Raw genomic sequence first — 21,218 nt, forward strand, 5'->3', positions numbered from 1 at the left:
TCGCATGTAATCTTAATACATAAATAAATCAATCAATACACATATCACCAGACAGATTTTGATGGGCCTATAACGAAGTCGGTCACTACCCTTTTCATTAAATATGGTGATAGAAAAATGTTTCCTCTTTTGTACAATGTAAATTTTCAACCGCGCACTCCACCCCTGAAAAGAAAATCGCGTTAATTTTTTTTCTTATCTACAATCTTACAACTTACTAACTTGAGTTTATAATAGATAGTCAAGGTGATTCTTTGTATAATTCCTATCTAGCAGGTTCCAGGTGTTGTATAACGTTATAATCCGTAACACTTACTGTCATCAGCCATGGGGGACAGCAAAAGGAGGTTCACCAATGCCGCTCCATATCCGTGCCCAAATAAGGTAATGCGTTTGACGTCACCGCCGAATTCGCCGATGTTTGAGTTAAGCCAGGTGAGGACGGCCAGGAGATCAAGAAGTGCGTAGTTTCCGTTAGCGTTGTTGTCCTCCGTGCTCAGGAACCCTGTACCAAACAACAGAGAAAGAGATTAGTGTAAAGATGAAATATAAGTCATATATTTGAAGTCAAGGACGTAGCTTTCCCTTGTCCGGTGTGGATTCATATGTGTGTGGGGCCAGAGTAGGACCTTGATATGGAGACAAATGAGTGGTGCAACAAGCAGTGTTTTTGTGTTCGTGCGTACTAGCCTAAAGGCAGCTACACGCCTGAAAGGTTAGATGAGGTTAAGATATATCTGCCTCTCTTTGAAGTACAATCGGCTCACACAATCAGTCAATATCAGAGACAAAATCACGCAAATCAAGTAAATTTTCTGCCATCAGATGAAGAGGAGGTATGACTTGTTTTGCCCAGCCTTGATGGTTTCATCCCCTTCCCGAAGCAATACCACCTTTCTGCGTTCAATGGGTGCGTCGCTCTAAACACTTAAGAAGATAATATCGGTACTGATAATTGGGTTTTTCATACCAGCGTGCCATAACGTAAAATTGAAATCTTTCCAAAATATTTAAGGAGGTAAATGCACCACAAGTGAGGATACATTGATGCTGTTCAAATCTCTCGAAATATCTCGCGGTGCACGAGAGTGTTTCATAAATTCTTCATTATTGTTTTTCACTCTGGGCTCTCATGACGTTATTTATCAACATTTCAGAAAATATTATTTTAAAGTATTACAAAAAGATATCAAACAACCAAGGCTGATGCATGGTGAATATTATTTGAATTTCGTGAAGTATCCCCGTTATTGATGGGAACAGGAGTGGCTTCATTTCTTGGATGAACGGCGCATGCGTATAGCTGATAGCTCAGCAAAAATCTAACACATCAGAAGAGAATGCTGGGGAACATGGTCCAATTCATCATACATTCGTGTAGTTCTGTATTGTTAATTTTTAAGACAGACTTGTCTTTGATTCTATCTATCAATTCTATAGTCTGTGTTGATGTTTCGTTTGATCAGCCGGAACACTTAAAACCGCCGGATTACTATTCCTTACGTAAAACCGATTGATCTTCGTTTCACTTCATTGCTGCAGTCACTTCGTCTTGGAAAGATCATGTGACTTCGCAATTACCCGGGATGACTGTATTTCTATGTCCCGCGGCATGACAAATCGCTGTTCATAACGTGATACACGACTTCGCCAGCACGTGGTGTCGTATGTCCGTCATCGGCTGGTGTCACGTGGCATCACGTGCTGTGGAGTGTGTGTCTCCGGTCATACTCAACAGACGTCATCCGATGTCAGACAGATAATTATAAATATGATATTGGGTGACAAAGTTGATGCAATATGTCAAATGACCCGTCCTGATCTGGATTTGGCGTTAGGTAACACGGCGGATACAACATAATGATTGATGACAAATTGTTTAATAAATCTTGTTTACCTTACACGAAATCAGCAAGACAAATGCCCTTTTAAAAATATGAAGATTAGTTTATTTGTTTGCTGACCTCAGATCGACATCGATATGATATGAATGTGTAACACACAATAATTAGTGCTAATACTGTACCTTTCATTGTTTGTGAGACAAATCCACAAAATTGATAAACGTCAGATCACAACTAATGGCTAAACATGCTCCGAACAGTGAAACAAATAAAACGGAACTGTTTTGTTAAACATGTGTTCAACTGTAATAACAATACCGATAAAACTATCCGTTCAGCATGTTACCAATAGTAAAATGGCGAGATATTTATGTTCAGTATGTTACCAATAGTAAAATGGCGAGATATTTATGTTCAGTATGTTACCAATCGTAAAATAGCAGTATATTTATGTTCAGCATGTTACCAATAGTAAAATGGCGAGATATTTATGTTAAGTATGTTACAAATAGTAAAATGATGGCGAGATATTTATGTTCAGTATATATGTTACCAATAGTAAAATAGCAGTATATTTATGTTCAGTATGTTACCAATAGTAAAATGATGGCGAGCTATTTATGTTCAGTATGTTACTAATAGTAAAAACAGCAGTATATTTATGTTCAGCATGTTACCAATAGTAAAATGGCGAGATATTTATGTTCGGCATGTTACTAATAGTAAAATGGCGAGATATTTATTTTCAGAATGTTACTAATAGTAAAATTATGGCGAGATATTTATGTTCATGATGTTACCAATAGTAAACTAGCAGTATATTTATGTTCAGCATGTTACTAATAGTAAAATGGCGAGATATTTATGTTCAGTATGTTTCCAATAGTAAAATAGTAGTATATTTATGTTCAGCATGTTACCAATAGTAGGCTAGCAGTATATTTATGTTCAGCATGTTACTAATAGTAAAATGGTGAGATATTTATGTTCAGTATGTTTCCAATAGTAAAATAGCAGTATATTTATGTTCAGCATGTTACTAATAGTAAACTCGCAGTATATTTATGTTCAGCATGTTACTAATAGTAAACTAGCAGTATATTTATGTTCAAGATGTTACTAATAGTAAACTAGCAGTATATTTATGTTCAGCATGTTACTAATAGTAAAATGGCAAGATATTTATGTTCAGTATGTTTCCAATAGTAAAATAGCAGTATATTTATGTTCAGCATGTTACTAATAGTAAACGCGCAGTATATTTATGTTCAGCATGTTACTAATAGTAAACTAGCAGTATATTTATGTTCAGCATGTTGCTAATAGTAAAATGCGAGATATTTATTTTCAGAATGTTACTAATAGTAAAATTATGGCGAGATATTTATGTTCATGATGTTACCAATAGTAAACTAGCAGTATATTTATGTTCAGTATGTTACTAATAGTAAAATGGCGAGATATTTATGTTCAGTATGTTTCCAATAGTAAAATAGTAGTATATGTATGTTCAGCATGTTACCAATAGTAAAATGGCAGTATATTTATGTTCAGTATATTATCAATAGTAAAAGGGAGGGATATTTATGTTCAGGATGTTCAAAATAAGTTTTACACCTTTTAAACTATCAAAGGGTGCTGTTACAAGTTAGATATTAAAATGTAATAAACATGAATTATTTGATTCTATCAGAATTGTTTGTCACCAGAAATTTTCAACTTTCAGTATCTTAATGATAAAACAGTTATTCTAATTGATAAATGTAGTTTTATAGGTAAAAAAACTTAACTATATTTTTATTTCCGCATTTACAATTAGTTTAGGAAAACAAACTTTTATGGTTCGGAATTAGAACCATTTCCCCAAAATTTTTATAGCGAAATCGATTTCCAGTATTTTGTTAGTAGAGGTGTGAAGAAGGATATAAAGATATGAAAAAATACTTCGGGAGTAGTATAAGTTTAAAAGTGAGATTATTTTAACGTTTTTCTTAAACATTAAAATCTGTCGGTGTTAATATCATTTTAGTTCAAACACAATTCGTTCATTTTAACAAACTGTTTACAAAGTGTTCTATTTTTTTTTAATGTTATTTTTAGAAATATTGGTAACATGGTTTCCCCAATTCCAACACGGTAATTCAATGTAATCGATGAGGCAGAAATATTCTTTTATTATCAATTTTGAATGTTATATTACGCCAAGACTGTTCTCGTTAATAATAAAGTTTGAGGAGGGATAAAAAAAATCTTGTTCTTTTTCCCCCCACTCGAATTCTGCAAAATAAACAGCGTAACTATGACCTTAACCTCTTATCATTATTCACTCTTTTATCAAGAAATGAAATAAATGTTGACATCTCATCTATCAAAGTTGCTATAGATAACCGAGGAAGGGAGAATTGATTGATGCGTGTCTAATATACTTACCGTGTTAGTTTTGATGAGAGGAGCAATTCCAACGTAAAAATAAGCTTTCTCCTTTTAATCAAACACAGTATATCGCGATAGTGTACGTACATACTGCCAGAGTCGTTTACTCGAGTATCAGAAATGTTGACAAACACAGAGGAGTATTAAATTAGAGCTTTTGATAGGTATTAAAACGCTAGTTGGAACCATACCTCGCTTCAACTTGATGATTACTGGCAGTTTTTTTTTCTTTTTCACTTTGCTGTTTTAGATTTGAAACATGCTTTTTAAGTGTCTTCAATAAGATTCATCAGTTTGGAAATATGTAATATCGAAGTTTTATTTTATACGCAAATAATGTACGTACATGTTCTTAACGTGTTGCAACGTTCAAGACCGACTGGTCCCTTTGGCAAGCTATAACAAAGGGACCAGTAGGTCTTGAAACGTAATTGCGACACGTTTACTACATGTACGTACAGATGTACATTGTTTGAGTATAAAGTAAAACTTCGATATGTTTTTAAGTGATAACTTTATTTCAGGAAAATAATATATTTTTAAGTAAAAGTGTGATAGATTGAACGTAAATATACTATTAAGTCCGTAATATTTACTAACACGGCAGAAATACTGATATGATACTATTCTCGTGGATTTAAAGTAAAGCCTCTTTATACTGCCATCATTTTTCCGGAGAAAAGAACTTTATTTACCATTTTCTATAATAAACATCATTTTGGTTTATTGGGGCTATCTTTCTTTGTGAAGACCATTTTCAAACGCGCATGCGTACATGCCCTACCATAGCAACAAAATTGCGTTGCTATAAGGTAAAGCCAACATGTGGTGTTTTTTGACAATTAGCATGCAGAAGTGAAAGCCTCCGCATGTGACAAAAAAAATTTCCATTCTTGTAAAGGTTTAAGCATTGTTTGGTGCATGTGCAGGCTTTCAAAAATTGAAAAGTGTTCAGTTAATTTCCTTCAAAATGGCGATTTTTCAACCAAAATGAGCAAAACAGACGATATTCACGCATTTTATTATAAAATTGCGGATTTCTCTCTTTGCAATGCCATATCTACCCAACCAGTTGTCAAATTATTTTGAAACTTCATATTTGTGTAATTCATTTATTCGTAACAACTAATATAACAACTGATTTTAAATCCCCGAGAAGGCTGGAAATGACCCATAAAGCCTGTAGTCCTTTGGCGTTATAAAGGGGTTTGGCGATAAAATGAGGTAAAATATAATCAGGATCTCGTGAGGAAAAAAAGGGACATTGAAATTTGTTGGCGGCAAGCGAAGTGGCAAATATTTATGCAAAATTACAACATATTTAGCCTTAAGTCTGACGGTGTAGAAACTGCAGTACAACATTGCAAGATTAGGGTGAGAGGCTACTCAACATAAAATCAATTAATATCACGACGCCTGTAGTCAGGGGTTGCTTAAAGTATATACGCGTTACTTTTTACTTCATGCACTTAAATCTTGACGAAAAGCCCCCATTTGAAGCAGGATTATAAATACCTGTTAAAACATGAAGATTTACAGAACGGGAGATGTATACACCCGCACGTTGTATGCATGGTATAAAACCCCTACCATATAGATAGGGGGACACTCTAGAAAGCAGAAAGCTAAAGTGTGTGTCCTGATTAATTTAAAAAAAAATCACCCAGCGAGACGAAGTTATTGGCACACACGTTGTTGGCCTTAGCTTATTATCGCTGTTGTTCCTCAACCTACACACAAAGACTCGACTCCGTGTTCTAACCTGGTCACGCGACAATATATGACCGTTACCTATTTTCCATTCTCATTGATCAAAGGACATGTGGAGTCGCTGAAGCATTTTTGCAATTTCAACTTTACTTTAGACACAAATAGAACACAGCGTTCCCTTAATGTCGAAACTACACGGCGTCTTCCGTTTCAGAGAGCCGGAAAATCTATTTGCAAAGCTCCAGAACGGTGAGAGGTTTTCCAAGTAATTCTGAAGTTACGAATACGTTTTACTCGTTAGGAAAATCGCATATTTCTTCCGGATGCCTGTGATCTGGGGTAAATGGAGCTGGCGGTCTAACGGATCGCCATCGCTACACTTCGTTTTTGCCCATTAGGACATGTGATCCTTATTCCCCCTCCAGGTCCCACGTGACCTTTACATATATCGGTGCTATCGTAAGGTTTCACCCCGCGGAAGGTCACACAAGTGGTTCGGTTATCCCACAGGTGGAAACACGAACTGCTAACAGTACTTTTTTGCCAATTTTTTCATTAACAGGGCGGTAATAATTAGTCAGAGATAACGGAGTGCTTTTCCACCACGAACACGGCGGGACTAATTGGTAACACTATAGCTTTCTGAAAGATACGTTTTTTCGATGTGAAAAAGCTTCATAATTGAGGGGATTGTAGAGAAGGATTTCAGCAGGATGTTTGTGATTTTGTATAAAGTATGACTCTAGATTCGATAAAATAGGGATATGTTTTGGGGGGCGAAAACGGTAAATGTGTTGTCATGTTGATTAAAGACCTATATTGTATTACATTTTCTAGAATTTGTTTTCTATGTTCAGTTCAAACACTTTAAGATCTATTTCCTAAAGCTATATGTAGAAGTACGCTTCCGACACTGAATAGTGTGTATTACAGATTTCTGTGTAGAAGTTAGTCTCCAACACTTAAGGATCTAAGCTACTCGACTGTGATCTGGATCGTCTATCAGAAAAAAAGGTTCGAATTAGTTATATACGACTTTTGTATTATTTCTTTTTAACACATTTGAACATGCATCTTATTTACACAACAATTCAAAATGATTGGATATTGATAATAATAAAATAATCAATATGTCAAGGGAGATAATCTCAACATAAACATGTATATGTGATAAGTGTATATCAGTACATTAACTCGGTCTAGATAACGTCTATGTACAACACAGAGGACCCCATATCGAGCTGTAAGTTTCAGACAAAAAATACAAAGTATATATAATGTAGTATAACGTATGAAGTCTACAAGCAGATATTGTCACCTTATTTCGTGTTTTGGAATTACGCCTCATTTTCGATACAATTACTCCCAGTTTAACTTCAATACTTTTAACAGGGGCTGAATGGATTCAGAAAGTATCCCTGCCGTGTATATTATCGTGTCAAATTGGACATCGGAAAGAATTGATCTGACTCATTATAAGCGGGATCTCCGTTTGCTCTTCCTGCTCTACACCCCATCCCCACCCTCATCTCCTCCTTTTGATTTGTTTTCCTGGTTTTGTTTCAACACAAGCCCAAATCTACTACTTGCGGGATAGCCTTCTAGTAAGACCATTGACTAAAAGAGATATACAAATTTTACCTTCATATTCATAACAAGGGCAGTGTTTAACTGATTTCGTCAACTTTTTTCGTCAACTCTTTGCTTTCAAATTTTGAAAATAAATGTGATCCCTTACCTAGAACTCCGAGCCTGTAGTTGACCGTCACGACGATGACCTCCCCATAGCTTGCCAAGACACTTCCGTCGTAGGCATTTCCAGTTCCGATGTCGTAAGACTCGCCGTGGACAAAAACCATGACCGGAAGTGGTGTCGTGTCGTTCCATTCTGTAGATGACAAAAAATGAGAGAAACACATTATATAATACTCACACGCCTACAAATCTATTTCAGAATTGTAAAACGTAATTATAAGAGTAAAGGAACCTGGCGATGATCACTTCTCACACACAATACTAGTTTCTCCCGCTAATCATCTCCATACCGTTCACAATTTAATTCAATCCAGCACACACCTCCTGATATGGTACACAACATATAAGTATACTACAGTACGTTGGTTTTGGTTCTGACGTCGAGCAAATCAGTTTTGATGCATTAAGATTGTCTACATTTTGCTATACTAAGGATAAGCTGTTTTTCTTTCAAAATTTGATCTGCAGACGTTGTCATTTACTGTAAACCTACATGTATTAGCGGTTTCATATTTTAGCAGTGGAGCAGATGTACGTCCTCAAGAACTTTTTTTTTATTGTTGGCACTTAACAACAATAAGTGCAACTGACTCAACACTAAAACGAGATCCCGCTACAATACATATATGTAGTAACGACACTAAAATAGAAAACCCGTTAAAATTAGGATACCGCTAAAATAACTGGTTTGATAGGTTGCCGCTAAAATTAAATAACACTAAAAGAATAAGAACATTATTCACACAAGACAACAAAAACAACTTTGCTTCATTTTGTTTATTTCCCAAATATGAAATTGGATACATTTTTCTAAAAAAACAACAACAACACTATTTAATAGCCTTGTACATTTGTATAACTGACATGATGAAACAATGATTTCGTCTGTCAGAAGTATTAAGTTAAACTAGAATACTAAATTGTGTCAGGAAGCACTTATAAACATGCACTACGCCTGCTCAACACCTTGTGGTATATAAGTGTATTTCAGCTATGAGGTAAGCTTGTTAATGACAACGAAGTTAGAGGATTAGGGGTGATCAGAAACCCATTTCAACTAACCACATGTACTCCCAATGGTAAACATGCGGAGATGACGCCGAATTTTGAATTTATTAAAAATGAGTTACCTTACCACAAACATCTGTTAATGCCAATACATCAAACTCAGAACGATACGCGCCACACTGTTTCAATTTGGTACAGATTTAGCGATTAATTTTCCTCTCCAAACACACGAAGATACTTGAAAGGATATTATTGTTAAAGGTAATTTAATTAGGCACTAACAATGTCCATCTTCCTCTTATCTGTTGGGGGAAGTTCACCGCTACTTGACCGTACGATCGAAAGTATCTGACGGTGACAACAATGTTCATTCTGTATCTGCGTCCGACAAGACACGTCGGTCAATGTTTCGGACAATCGTATCAATGACTGACCCCAATGACCGCCCAGTGGACCGAATTAGCATTCATGTAACATCTGGCCACTTGTGTGGTCATCCTGATTCGATAGCAGTACATTAACACGTGGGTAGCACTCCTGATGTGTACAGTTGTAGTATTTGTCATTGGCTCCGAGCAGAGTCCCTAGTACTACTCCAAGAGTGATGAAAATGGTCTGAGGAATAACCGTCCCTCGGTTATAGTAAAAGATATCTGGCCTCTGTTGCTCAAACATTGGTTATTTAGGATCCCTGTTCCGCTGCACTGTTGTTTATCCTATGTACAGTGATACCATTGCCCAGATAGCTCAATCGGTTCAGAGTTCGAATCCCGGTCTAGCCCCACTGAGGTTTAGACTAGGAACACTGTTGTTGATTATATATTTTATTTATTTCATCTTTATTATTTTCTTCATAAGTCCCGTAAGGTATGGTTTTCTATTCAGAAATAATTGACCAAAGCTATAGTCATGCTGGAAAAAAAGTCTCCAATACCTAATGACAGTTGTTGGCAGTGGAACGGGGATCCTTAAATCTAGCCAGTGTTTAGTGAAAACATTTAATAATTGTTTTAAAACAAGCTAGGGATTTTGAAGCAATGTAAGTCCTCAGAACACAACAATCGTTTTGGTCTCAAACAAACCTTCAGCAATGAAGTTATACATTGTATCAGGTATACTAGATATTATTGTTTTCATATATTCAAATTCCCCCCTAATCAATGCTTTACGCTAATCAACCTTTGGTTAACTGGGGCCTGGTGTTACATAGTTTATAGACACATACATAAATGTAATTCAGATTGTGAAATAAAAGGCTATACTTCCTGTTGTATACATTTTGCCTGTAAATAATAGAGTACGATTAAAATTATAAGACACGTTCAGACAATAGAGCTTCTAAGCTTTGGTTCTTTTGAATCCCGATACTGGCAGAGAGACGTTTTATTCCAACATTTAACACGATATGTTAGTAACACACATATATGTACATGTAACTTTATTGTTTTATTTATTCATTTTTTTCGAATAGACACTGCGTAATCGATAAAGATTGAACGGAATTTTTCAATGTTCATACCGGCATGAACATTTAAAAAGCTGATCAATACATATATTTACATTCTTAATTTTATAGACATTTTTTATTTGCATGTAGATACATATATTTCCTATAAATAAGTGCAAACGAAATTCCTGGAACAGCCTTACGTCACCAAAGTGTTTGCTTCTAACGTTATTCGAGGCGGGAAGAGAACTTTCAAAATGACATACACTGATCAAATTGCGTTCACGGCCATATAAACGTAACTACATCTGGTAATGCTTAAACAGGGACTTGCAGTGGAAATTTAGATTTATGTGTATGTCAACGAATGTTTCGAGAGACACTTCTCGGGGATTTACATGTACGCATTGTTTAACTTTTAACAATAAAAATATATGACACAACACGAGTTTATCCGATGGGAGAGGATGTAGATATGTACCTATAAACAAATTTATCTTTACTACACCTACCTGACATAGACCAATTATTTATCCTTCTAGAATATGATTTACTAAGCTTGCTAAGGAAGTATATTAAGAAAAGAAATAGATATATCAGTGTTACCTCATAGCACGTAAAGACACGAGCTCTATGTGATATGTTTAGAAAATATATTCGTGGCGGGAGCCAACAGGGCATGCCCATATGTTGCATGAAACGCTTTAGAAAGCTTGGATACCAAAGGTCTGAGGGCGAGTTCGGTGACAGATGTCGTTCTGTCTTGCATAATCTCCTCCACCATATGTCAATGGGAGTGTGCTTGTAATTTACCGAGCAAATATATAGAGCTAAGTAAATATTTAGAAAGAAAATGGGATTGTTATGCAGACGTGTTTGCTACCAATCCATTAGGACACGAACAGTGTTTTTATTTTGTAAATGGGGTCGTGACTCGAGTAAGCTTGCGTTAGCATCAATCAGACGGCATTAGCTAACGTTGTTCTGTTTGAAATGAAATACCGCCCCGAATTAGCATGCGGTGCTCATGGATTCTTCTCATCGTAAATGCATTACACGTGTTATGGTTTGAAGAATGCCTAGTTTAACCAATGACCAAGCTTGGTTATTTTGCGCGAGACAAATGTCACCCAAAGCCACTGGACAGACATTCAGTCGATGGCGTCTTTGAGGTTTTAATTTTCTAATGCAGCCATTCTGTTTCATTGTCTCCATGATTCTTGATCCTAATTCACCAGCTTTGTCTGACGATTTAATTTACAAGGATACAGAAGTCAGTTCCTATGTCAGTAGATTTAACAGTGACAGAAAGACGAACACGTATACAGGCAATACGTGTTAACCAATTTAAAACTGTGACGTTCATGAAATCGAGATAAAACACATCGACAGAAGTCCAATCAGTAAAGTTATTTAGATGGACAGGAAGTTCCATTGAAGATTGTAAAACGTTTAATCGGAATATTTCAACAATCTGATACGTACCGTCACATCAGTGCTGTCATCATAATGACGGCCGTGACCTCATAAATCTATCGCCGATTTCATTAAAACGCACACACGTATCTCGTACACAAACACGTTATTTATAGGAAATAAGTTATGCATATCAATACATTAACACAGATGCTAAACCAAACTTAGTGACGATTAAAATCTCTCAATTACATTTATAGTTGTATAATAGAACAAAAGTAATGATGAAAAAAAACACATTTCCAACATTCAAATTACGAGATGTTGACGATAGCGAACGGTTAGATTGGTTCTGTGTGATTGTATAGAAAAGGTTAATTTTGAAGTTTGTAGTCAACTTCAACTGCAAGCTTGTGTCATATTCTACACCGTCTTCTTTTGACGAGCTACATATAGTCAAAGCAATGTGTTTATACTGTAACCCTTCCTTACTGCTTTTAAGATATATACGAAAAACAACCGCTGTTAGTCTCCCGCATGTTGAAATAGATATCTTCAATTTTTGTCATGTTCTATAAAAGATCTTTGTTCGTTTGTAGATTTAATGCTGGTTACACAGTGCAGTGCAACTCGTTGATAAAACTTATGAATAATGTACTACCCTTTAAAAACCGATTCATCGTTGTGTTCCAAAGAAATGTGGTATCTACAACATAAACACCAGCCAGGCCCATTCTTTGTGCACTCGGTATCAAAAGTGGACCTTCATTGTAAAACGTATCGCTGCTAACACATCATAAACTTAAAGGAGATATATCTTTTATTGTATGGCCCTATTCTCTATTTTCGCTTGTAAAATGTTATAAATATAGTCATAAAAAGTCACAAAACAAGGTGACAGGAATCAACACGATGAAATTTCACACACTTTCTAACAAACTATTGAAAATCTTGATGGCAAATTCGCAAAATGACTAAATAAATCTTCTTTTTGGTTACAAGCCAGTCGAACACAACCAATCGGTGATACAGATATGACATCCGGAATTGTTTTAATTGGGTTTATCTCTAAAGTAGTCCTGACGTAAAGTACATAGCACTATAGTTAGCACTACATAACGGCGGAAGGATACATGGAAGGTGGTATCCCATATCACCGACTGAAGAATGTGAAGGATGAAGTCGGTCTCTACGCACACCGATGAAATGGTCGGATAAACAAAGACGACACACTGACATTGATATTATAAACCCGTTTTGAATTGTGTTTCAAAAAGAATCTAAATCAAACGATAAAGTGTTCTTTAAATGCGATCAAGGCAACAGTTTCGTATCTTTGTGCAAGTGCAATGAATAATAATTTAGGACATGTCCTTCGCATTTTTCCAGATTTTGAAATGCTCAAATATGGAAGAGTAACAATGAACAAGGTTAGAATAATACGGAGGCAGTGAAATGCATGTGTATGTCAACTATATCATACCTTCGTTTACTATGTCACTGTGGCACATATCCATATCTACATGTAACTTGACACATAATTCAAACGCTGACAGCACGTGGACATTTTTCTAAGTGTGTCCAGGAATTCTTGTTAGGCCTTCCCATGACGCTAAGTTGAGATTTGTCTTTGTGTCATGTTATCATTCCTCGATTCGGCCTTATTCATGGTATACGCTTAACACATCAGCTTCTCCGATACCTGTCCTTTGAAGATTACAGAGGAGCGACACCTAACGTCAAAGACAGTCAATTTCACTATAACGCTACCGAGAGATTCTTTTAATGTACATCAAAGGATCAAACTAGTCTTCCTGTCTCTTCCACAAGGTAGCGCACACCGGGCCTTCGATTTTGTCATGACATATTCCAAGGGTGCTAAGAGAGTAGGTGAGCGTAACCCATGGCGTTTCGAGGACGAATATACCCCACAAGCTTAGCTCTGCAATGACAGGGTAGAGATGCGCGTATCTCGTTAAAGGGACAGATGTATGGAAAGATCATAGATTAATATGTCATTAAAACGTGATTCTAACATAACAAAATTACTTGGGATTGGAGAACTAATTTTATTCTGTAAAATACTTTGCGTTCGGTTGAGAGGACGATGGTTTGAAGGCATGATAATTGGAAATTTCTCATGTGAAGAAAGAGCTTTTGGTCTTTTAATTGAAAATTTCTGTTACGATGTAAACGATTAATTTCGGTGATTAAGTTGATTCGAATGTAAGCTGAAATTATGGTAGATGTGTGCGACGTCGATGTGGCGTCAGTGTCAGTATTTTGAACCTGTAATGCATGATTTTGCAAAATGTTGTCTTTTTTGTGTGTCTTCACCAGTGAAGTACGATCATTAGATAATAAGTCAGACTTAATTCTATTTCCGTGAATTACACATAAGATTGCCATCTCTTTGCCGCCTAATTATGGTCTGGATAATTATGACACCGTTGTTAGGGAATACAACAATTACAGAAGTAATAGTCGGTTTATTACTTTCCTTTGCACTTGTATTCCTGATTGATGGGTTACATCTCACCTGAACTTTAACACAAAACTGCAAATAGTGAATAAGGCAACATAATCTCATATATTTTACTTCCAATTGTAGTTTAGATAACGGCGCTCTTGTCTCGTACTCGTTTACCAACATGTCAGTCACAGGCGAACGAGGAGACAAGATGGCGTCATCACTGACATGCGCGGTGTGTTTAAGCGGTGATGCATGGTATACAGGTTCATGTTTGATGGGTTAATGGTTATATAAGGTAAAGCCCGTGCGATCTTACTTCTTTGTCTCGACACTTGATTTGATGACGCCATAGGATGACTTTTATCAAGGAATGTAATATGACTATATTTCGTTTAATAAATAAATAAATAAATAGTTAACAAACAAATTACACAAACAATCATATTTGTTGGTATTGTTAATGGTAATCGCAATATCTTTGATAAAAGGTATTTTTAGTGATTTTCCACAGCGGTGGAATAAAACCCAAACGTCGTTATAACCATGTAATGACAATAGCCGGCGTCACATAGCTGAGAGAGTGTAATAAATCTGTCTCTCTTTCTCTGATTAACAAAGAATTTTAAAATGATTGCATTTCATTCAAAAATGTAGAAACTTTGATAAATATTCAATGCAAATATCAATTATCTCTGATTAAAACAAATATAGGAAATATCGTTACAAATAGTCCGTGAAATCGCTTGTGTTTCAAATCTTGGTATGATAAAACCATAATGTTTTCTCTTAGATTCTGTCCAAGCTAGTGTACAGCAACCCATCTGTTACATGTACATTGCAGCTGATGCTGAGGGTTCATTTAAAAATACCAAATATGATAAAAAATCGATTCGGATTTGTGTGAGTTGGCGTTGTGGTATATTGTACCACTGTGAGATGTGTGAGTTGGCGCTGTGGTATATTGTACCACTGTGAGATGTGTGAGTTGGCGTTGTGGTATATTGTACCACTGTGAGACGCTTTGGAATACTATATTTTACGTTACTCATTATTTAACTGTTTTGCTAATAACTAGATACAACAGGTACCAGAAGAAGTTGTTAATGGGCCTTATATAATTAAGTATCGTGTCATGAACGAAATACTATTTCGGAATGTATCTTTTTCTCTAATCGCCTTAACTGAGCTATCTTACTGAAGTATATTTTTTCAGTATTATGTATTTAATTTCAAAAAACATAAAAAAACCTTAGCAAAGCAAGAGTTGAAATAGTATTAAGGCTGAAAATGCCCACTCCAGGAATGTGTTGGCAATGCACTCGTGTGTTGTACATAATTACAGCTTTCATTGCATTTACAAATGTGCTTCCTTGCGATATACAACCCGCCCAAAAATTGATAGCTAGTCACGCTTTCACATAAACCACGCTCACAGATCCCAAACGTCAGACACTAACTGGGCAAAATGGTCGCCCTTTACCCCTCCCCCCAGACATGACCATTTCCTTAATATGATTACAAGCCGCCTTGTCATATTTCAAGTAAACACCAGGACAAATAATAATATGGCGTTGTTCACAATGAGTTACAAGTTCTAAAAGGCGGCAATATGTTTGCACGGCAAACTGCGTCGCTGACACGCTTGTAAGGCTACACATTTTACGACAGAGGCATTCCCTGGACAAATGAGTCCATTTGATTAGTTGGCCCCCTGATCTTGAGTGCGCATTCGCCATGAAGAACTCGCCAGTGCAAAGAATCGATTCGTGTTTATTTGTATATTAAGTGAAAAGTTGTCATACTGTATTCTGCTAAAAAAGACAATTGTTTTATATTGTCTTGGATAGATGTCAAATCCCTCGATTATCTCAAAGGTTTAAATGAACATGAGCTAATGCATTTGATATCGATTCACTCCCCAATTTCACTGGTGTTTGTTGCATTTTAATCTTTCAATGTCTTTTCTATATTCAGTAACCTTGATTTCTTTCTCGATTTTGTTTTTCAAATCAAATATAATATTGTTTCATACGTTGAGTGTCTCATGGAAAAATCAATGCCTTTTCAATAATATCGTAAAATTCTGTTAAATATTCCCGCAACATAAAAAAGGTGATTTATTCATCAAATGACTACCGGTAATGTGCTATTTGACAGTTGCATTAGGAAGCATATCAAAACAAGGCTTGAGGTCTGTAACACAATTTGACAAATGTTCTTGTTTGTTTAAGTGATTAACAACTGTGTTGAGCGGAGAGCGAGCACAGGACCGCTGTGATACCCGTTATCAATACCTTGAAACGCGTGCCGAACACCCTCCGGATATCATACGTAATCGGCTCTAAACTCAATTAATAGGCTGCCGGATTTCTTCCTGTGAGACCAGGTTCAATGTGACGCGTGTTTCTTTTTAAGGAACACACATCTTGATGTCTTTTATATCTGGGATGTTGTCACTGTTTTAGAGAACATCCCATTTACCAGATATGGGATTAGTATGGTATAGACGGAGCGTTTGTATGTTTGTAAATATGTCAAAAATATGTTGTTCATGTTAGGAATCATATTTCCATACTTTCTTTCATGTAGAGAAGATATTTGATTCGTTCTTCTTAGAAATGTCTGATACAATTTGCAAAACCATCAGACAAACATATTTTTAACACATGCTTTTTAGCTCGTTCGCCGCTATTGATCCCTCTCAATCATGGGCGTTGTTGTGACTTCGGTAGAAACTTGAAGAGATGTATATACCTCATACTGACCTATGGTATGCCGACATGAACAGTTCGGGAGAGCAGACAAATGATTTTTTTTCGGACTTGCATGCAACGCTCGTCCGATTAACATGAGAGAAGTGGAATGTTGACACTGTTATTGGACTATTGCCATATTACATGGATCATTTATCATTCCAGTTTCGATCATGTCTGCCATTCAAACTGATATGTTTACGGTTAGCTTACCCCAAATTAACATTTTAAGCAGAAATATGAAAACAATAATGTAATTCTGCGAGAGAAAGTGAGATCGAGAACACGACAATTTTAAGATTTTGATATATAAAACAACGCCAATTCTTAAAAAAGGATTAGCAATTTAGTTTTCCAATAAAATGCACTAGTTTTGGAGAAGATAGAGAGAGAGAGAGAGAGAGAGAGAGAGAGAGAGAGAGAGAGAGAGAGAGAGAGAGAGAGAGAGAGATTTTGTCAAGTGTTCAGAGAGCGTAAGTCAGCGTAACCTCTCTATTATTAGGGAAAGTTAGTCGCAACCTTAATAGTATTTTGAAAGGGAAACAAGCGATTATACTGCTAAGATTGGATGCATTTCAATTTACACGTGATATGTTAGATAGAAATTTGATTACAATATTTGAAAGTATTTTACGTTAACGCTTTAATACAGATTATGCATACTCATCTGAAGATTAAAAACTAAAAAAACCGAAATTCCAGATTTAGCATAGTCGCAATTGTACGTGTCTTCATTATCAACGTACTCCAGAACATGCTTCATGTCACATTCTGTCTTAAGCCTTATATCAACACGAAACACGCTTCCAAAATTTAAAGTGTGAAATTCAAATTAAGAAAAGAGGGATTTATTCTATCTTGAAAGCGCCCAAACCTGATATAATGTGTTAAGAATAATTACTGAAGAGAATTCCACGGAATTGCTTTCCCAATTAAAATCCTTGACGGTATGAGCTGTCTTCCCCGCCTCCATCCATTTTTACTAATGTTTACACACGCAGATGCTGGAGAATATCCAGGCATGATGCCATCGTGGGATGTAAATAAATCTCGAGGGAATCGCGTAATCCCGTGGGATTCGCCAAACATATTCTGACAAAAGGCACTTGAGATTTTGTGAAACTGATTGGCAATTTAAGTAACAAATTGATAAAATTTATTGAACGGTATATTTGGGTATTTGCACAATGTTTGAAAGTTGCTGTTGAACGTGTCGCCACTAATCGATTTTTTTTGTAGGATATTAGCGACCACAGCAGATTTTCGTCAGATTGTCGGCTTTAACTCGTCAACATTCTCCTATGTAAGGAGCTTAGGTAATTGAAAAAAACCCTGCAAAATATAAAGAAAACCTGGAGATCAATGTAGCCTAAGCCTGTATATTAAGTGTGCTAGCGATGTGTGTCACCGAACATGCTTCTTAAAGGATGCGAGGCTAAACAATGATCTCACATTGAAAATGAAATATACTACAACGTGCCTCGCAGTATTGAACATAGTCTTTTTCGAAATTGTTTATCGTTATTAGTCTGTAATTGTATGTATGTTTGTGTGTGTGGGTGTGATATTGCATGTATATATTTGTAGATTTCTTGAAATTATAAATGAATAGTAAAATGAGTTCGAATTACGAACAAAACGTGGCGACCTACCTGGTAATTATTACTATTTTTCAGCAGAGACATACATAGGCTGCAGTTTGATACTCATTCTCTTCAGAATGAGGCGAAAATAGACTCAAATTTTCCTATTGAGTAACGAAACGCTATAGTCCCATCAGGCATGGTCCTGCGTAATAGCCTTCAAGGTTCAATACCATGTATACAGCAAATACACGGCCCCTCCCTCCTCTAGAGTTCAATAAACATCCCCCTCGACACACCAATGATCTGTCCAAATCACGTCATTTTGTCTCGTCCAGCAGTCTCGCGAGATTACATTTTCTCTTGATGTTCTCATTTCAGTTGGGTACTACGTACCACATTGATTCATGTTGGCAACGTTCCTGGTGTATTGAGGAATAACCATCTATTTGGCACACTTAAGTTTGAATAAGTATTATTAGAATAATTGAAAAAAAAAAAAAAAATCCCCAATGTAGTTCTAAACTTTATTTATTTTATAACAATTATAAAATAAGTTATTTCAACTTTAATTAATCGCTCTTGTTGGCTCGGATGTTAGCGCGCGGAAGGTCTTAATGTGGGAGGAAACCGGAGTACCCAGAGAAACCCACGTGATCGGGGAAGTGATTCTTTACCTTTCCACTTCCTGTCGGGGAATCGAACCCCGGTCGTCTGGGTGAAAGACAAGTGCGTTATCCCCGAATGTTATAGCCTGGAGTTTAAAGCGTCATTTCAGGTGTTTATTTGGCAAAATGTATTTATTTTGGAATGGAATTCTGTCTGCTTTTTTTTTTTTTTTTTTTTTTTTTTTGGGGGGTCTTTNTCATTGATTCATTCGAGTCCCAACGTGCGCCCTACTGTCACATACCTGTAATTTATCACACGGAATACAAATTTAAATTTGACTCAATATCTCTGAACTTTTTTCAGTGTGAAATATCGAACTTCCCCTACAATATATTGGAAACAATTTAGAGGGTAGTTTAATGGCAGAATTGTTCCGATTATCAGAAACACCATATAAAAAATTAGAGAATTAGAGAAATATTGACGTGTAGCAAAGTAGATTGCAAAATGGGCATTCATCACCGTAAGTATCGGTGCTAAGTACAAAAATAAATGATCGTTTAAAGCGCGCAATATATCACCAAATGCATTTCAACGTCAATCATGTGACAGAAAAAAGTGTGCTTTTTTAATGAAATATGAGTTTCTGGAGAACGAATGGTAAATGTATAGGGAGCATAAAGCTTCTTTGTCTTACGATACCCCGACTGACGAGAACAGGAATGTTTTAGTGTGATATATGCTTACAGTGTGTAAAGACGATGCTGCCGTCAATAACACGCAGCTTATCTGTGTATGATGTTTATTTTTGTAACATTCAAATTCTGTCAGGAAAAAACATTTTGTCCGAAGTATGTATTCGCAACAGGTGGGCAAGGCATTGAGTACTCTGTAGAGAACACCCCGACAACATGATTTGAACAAGCCTCCATCCAAGAGTCACGCGCCAGCTGTAGCCCTATACACTTAATCTACGCTCTCTTATACCGGTACCCATGGTAACGTTTCATACTCACTCATGCGTATCTGTTCGCGATACTTGCGTTGAAAGTGAGAAACTGCAAAAGACATATAGAACTGCCGATTCCCCCGCCCAATCACGGAACACATTCCTTGTGCGATAAATGGCAAAGATAAGCTTTTCACCACAAGCTTCTACAAGTCAAACACACAGATATTTAGAATTAGTCGTTGTCCTCTGGACGTTTGTGTTAAAGCACCGACTTCAAGCACACGTCCAAACATTCATATTTCCCACACACAACGATATAGCTCAATCCAAATGGCCCTTTATCAGAAGTCAAAACAAACTTCATGAAACGTCCATGTTTTTTTTGTAAACCATAGCGTGTGTATAAACATAAGTATGAGCGAGGCTAAACCTTGAAATCTAGTTTACAAGCACTTGCTAAGTGCTTGCCATCATATTGAAATTGTAAATATTTAAACTCAAGAGGCGACATGCTCAGATTGAACGATGAGGGTTGAATTGCAAAACAATGTTCACACACAAATTTCAAGTGCAGAGTGTGTAACATTCGGCAAGGACAAAACAATTAAAGTTATTTTTTTCACAGACAAATATGTTATTCCTAGCTGATTAATGAAACAGTTGCAACGTTTGTCGGTAGATAAGTTATAACATCATCAGTCTTTGCAGGCAATGCTATGATGTGTGTGTGGGTGGAGGGGGATGGAGGGCACGATTCCGTGATACTATCGGAATGATAATGTTGTCACACAAATGACCGTTCCGTAGGACACAGAGTTACCCATTGATTCCAAAATGAAGCCTTCCCTCAGTTCTGCCAAACAATGGTCAAATGCCCTAAGGTCGCAATACAATTATTCTATTGTTTGGGTTTCTGCAACTGCAATTTCTTGTTTATTTCTCTTATATCTAGTGATAGAATACAATACCGATTTGTAAGAAGTTTATATTTTCACATTAGCCCATCGTTTAAGAGAGGAACACAGTACTCCTTTATATTAAAACAACGTTTTGCGTCATTGCCCTAATATTGAAATGGCTTTTTACATACATAGAGACGCCTACAAATCAGAAAGTGTAATATAACAAGTAAATCTCCAGAGGAATCTAGCAGTCCATACAACACGCATATAGAGGTCACAAAAGACATGACCTCTATTCCCTTCGGGCGACATTCTGACATATGACACGATGTC

General features: G+C 36.3%; 1 protein-coding gene across 4 annotated transcripts in view; it reads right to left on the bottom strand.

Moving 5' to 3' along the window:
- Positions 1-21,218, bottom strand: part of LOC110465899 (neuroligin-4, X-linked-like) — a 411,997-nt gene that overhangs the window by 31,314 nt on the left and 359,465 nt on the right. For all 4 annotated transcript variants that reach the window (XM_021522041.1, XM_021522039.1, XM_021522042.1 and 1 more), the window contains 2 exons: positions 7,726-7,875; positions 317-505 (listed from right to left, as the gene is read on the bottom strand). In XM_021522041.1, coding sequence (XP_021377716.1) covers positions 317-505; positions 7,726-7,875 — 339 coding nt within the window. The remainder of the gene's footprint in view (positions 1-316; positions 506-7,725; positions 7,876-21,218) is intronic.

Source organism: Mizuhopecten yessoensis, unplaced genomic scaffold (assembly GCF_002113885.1).
Source record: "Mizuhopecten yessoensis strain PY_sf001 unplaced genomic scaffold, ASM211388v2 scaffold11105, whole genome shotgun sequence".
NCBI lineage: Eukaryota > Metazoa > Mollusca > Bivalvia > Pectinida > Pectinidae > Mizuhopecten > Mizuhopecten yessoensis.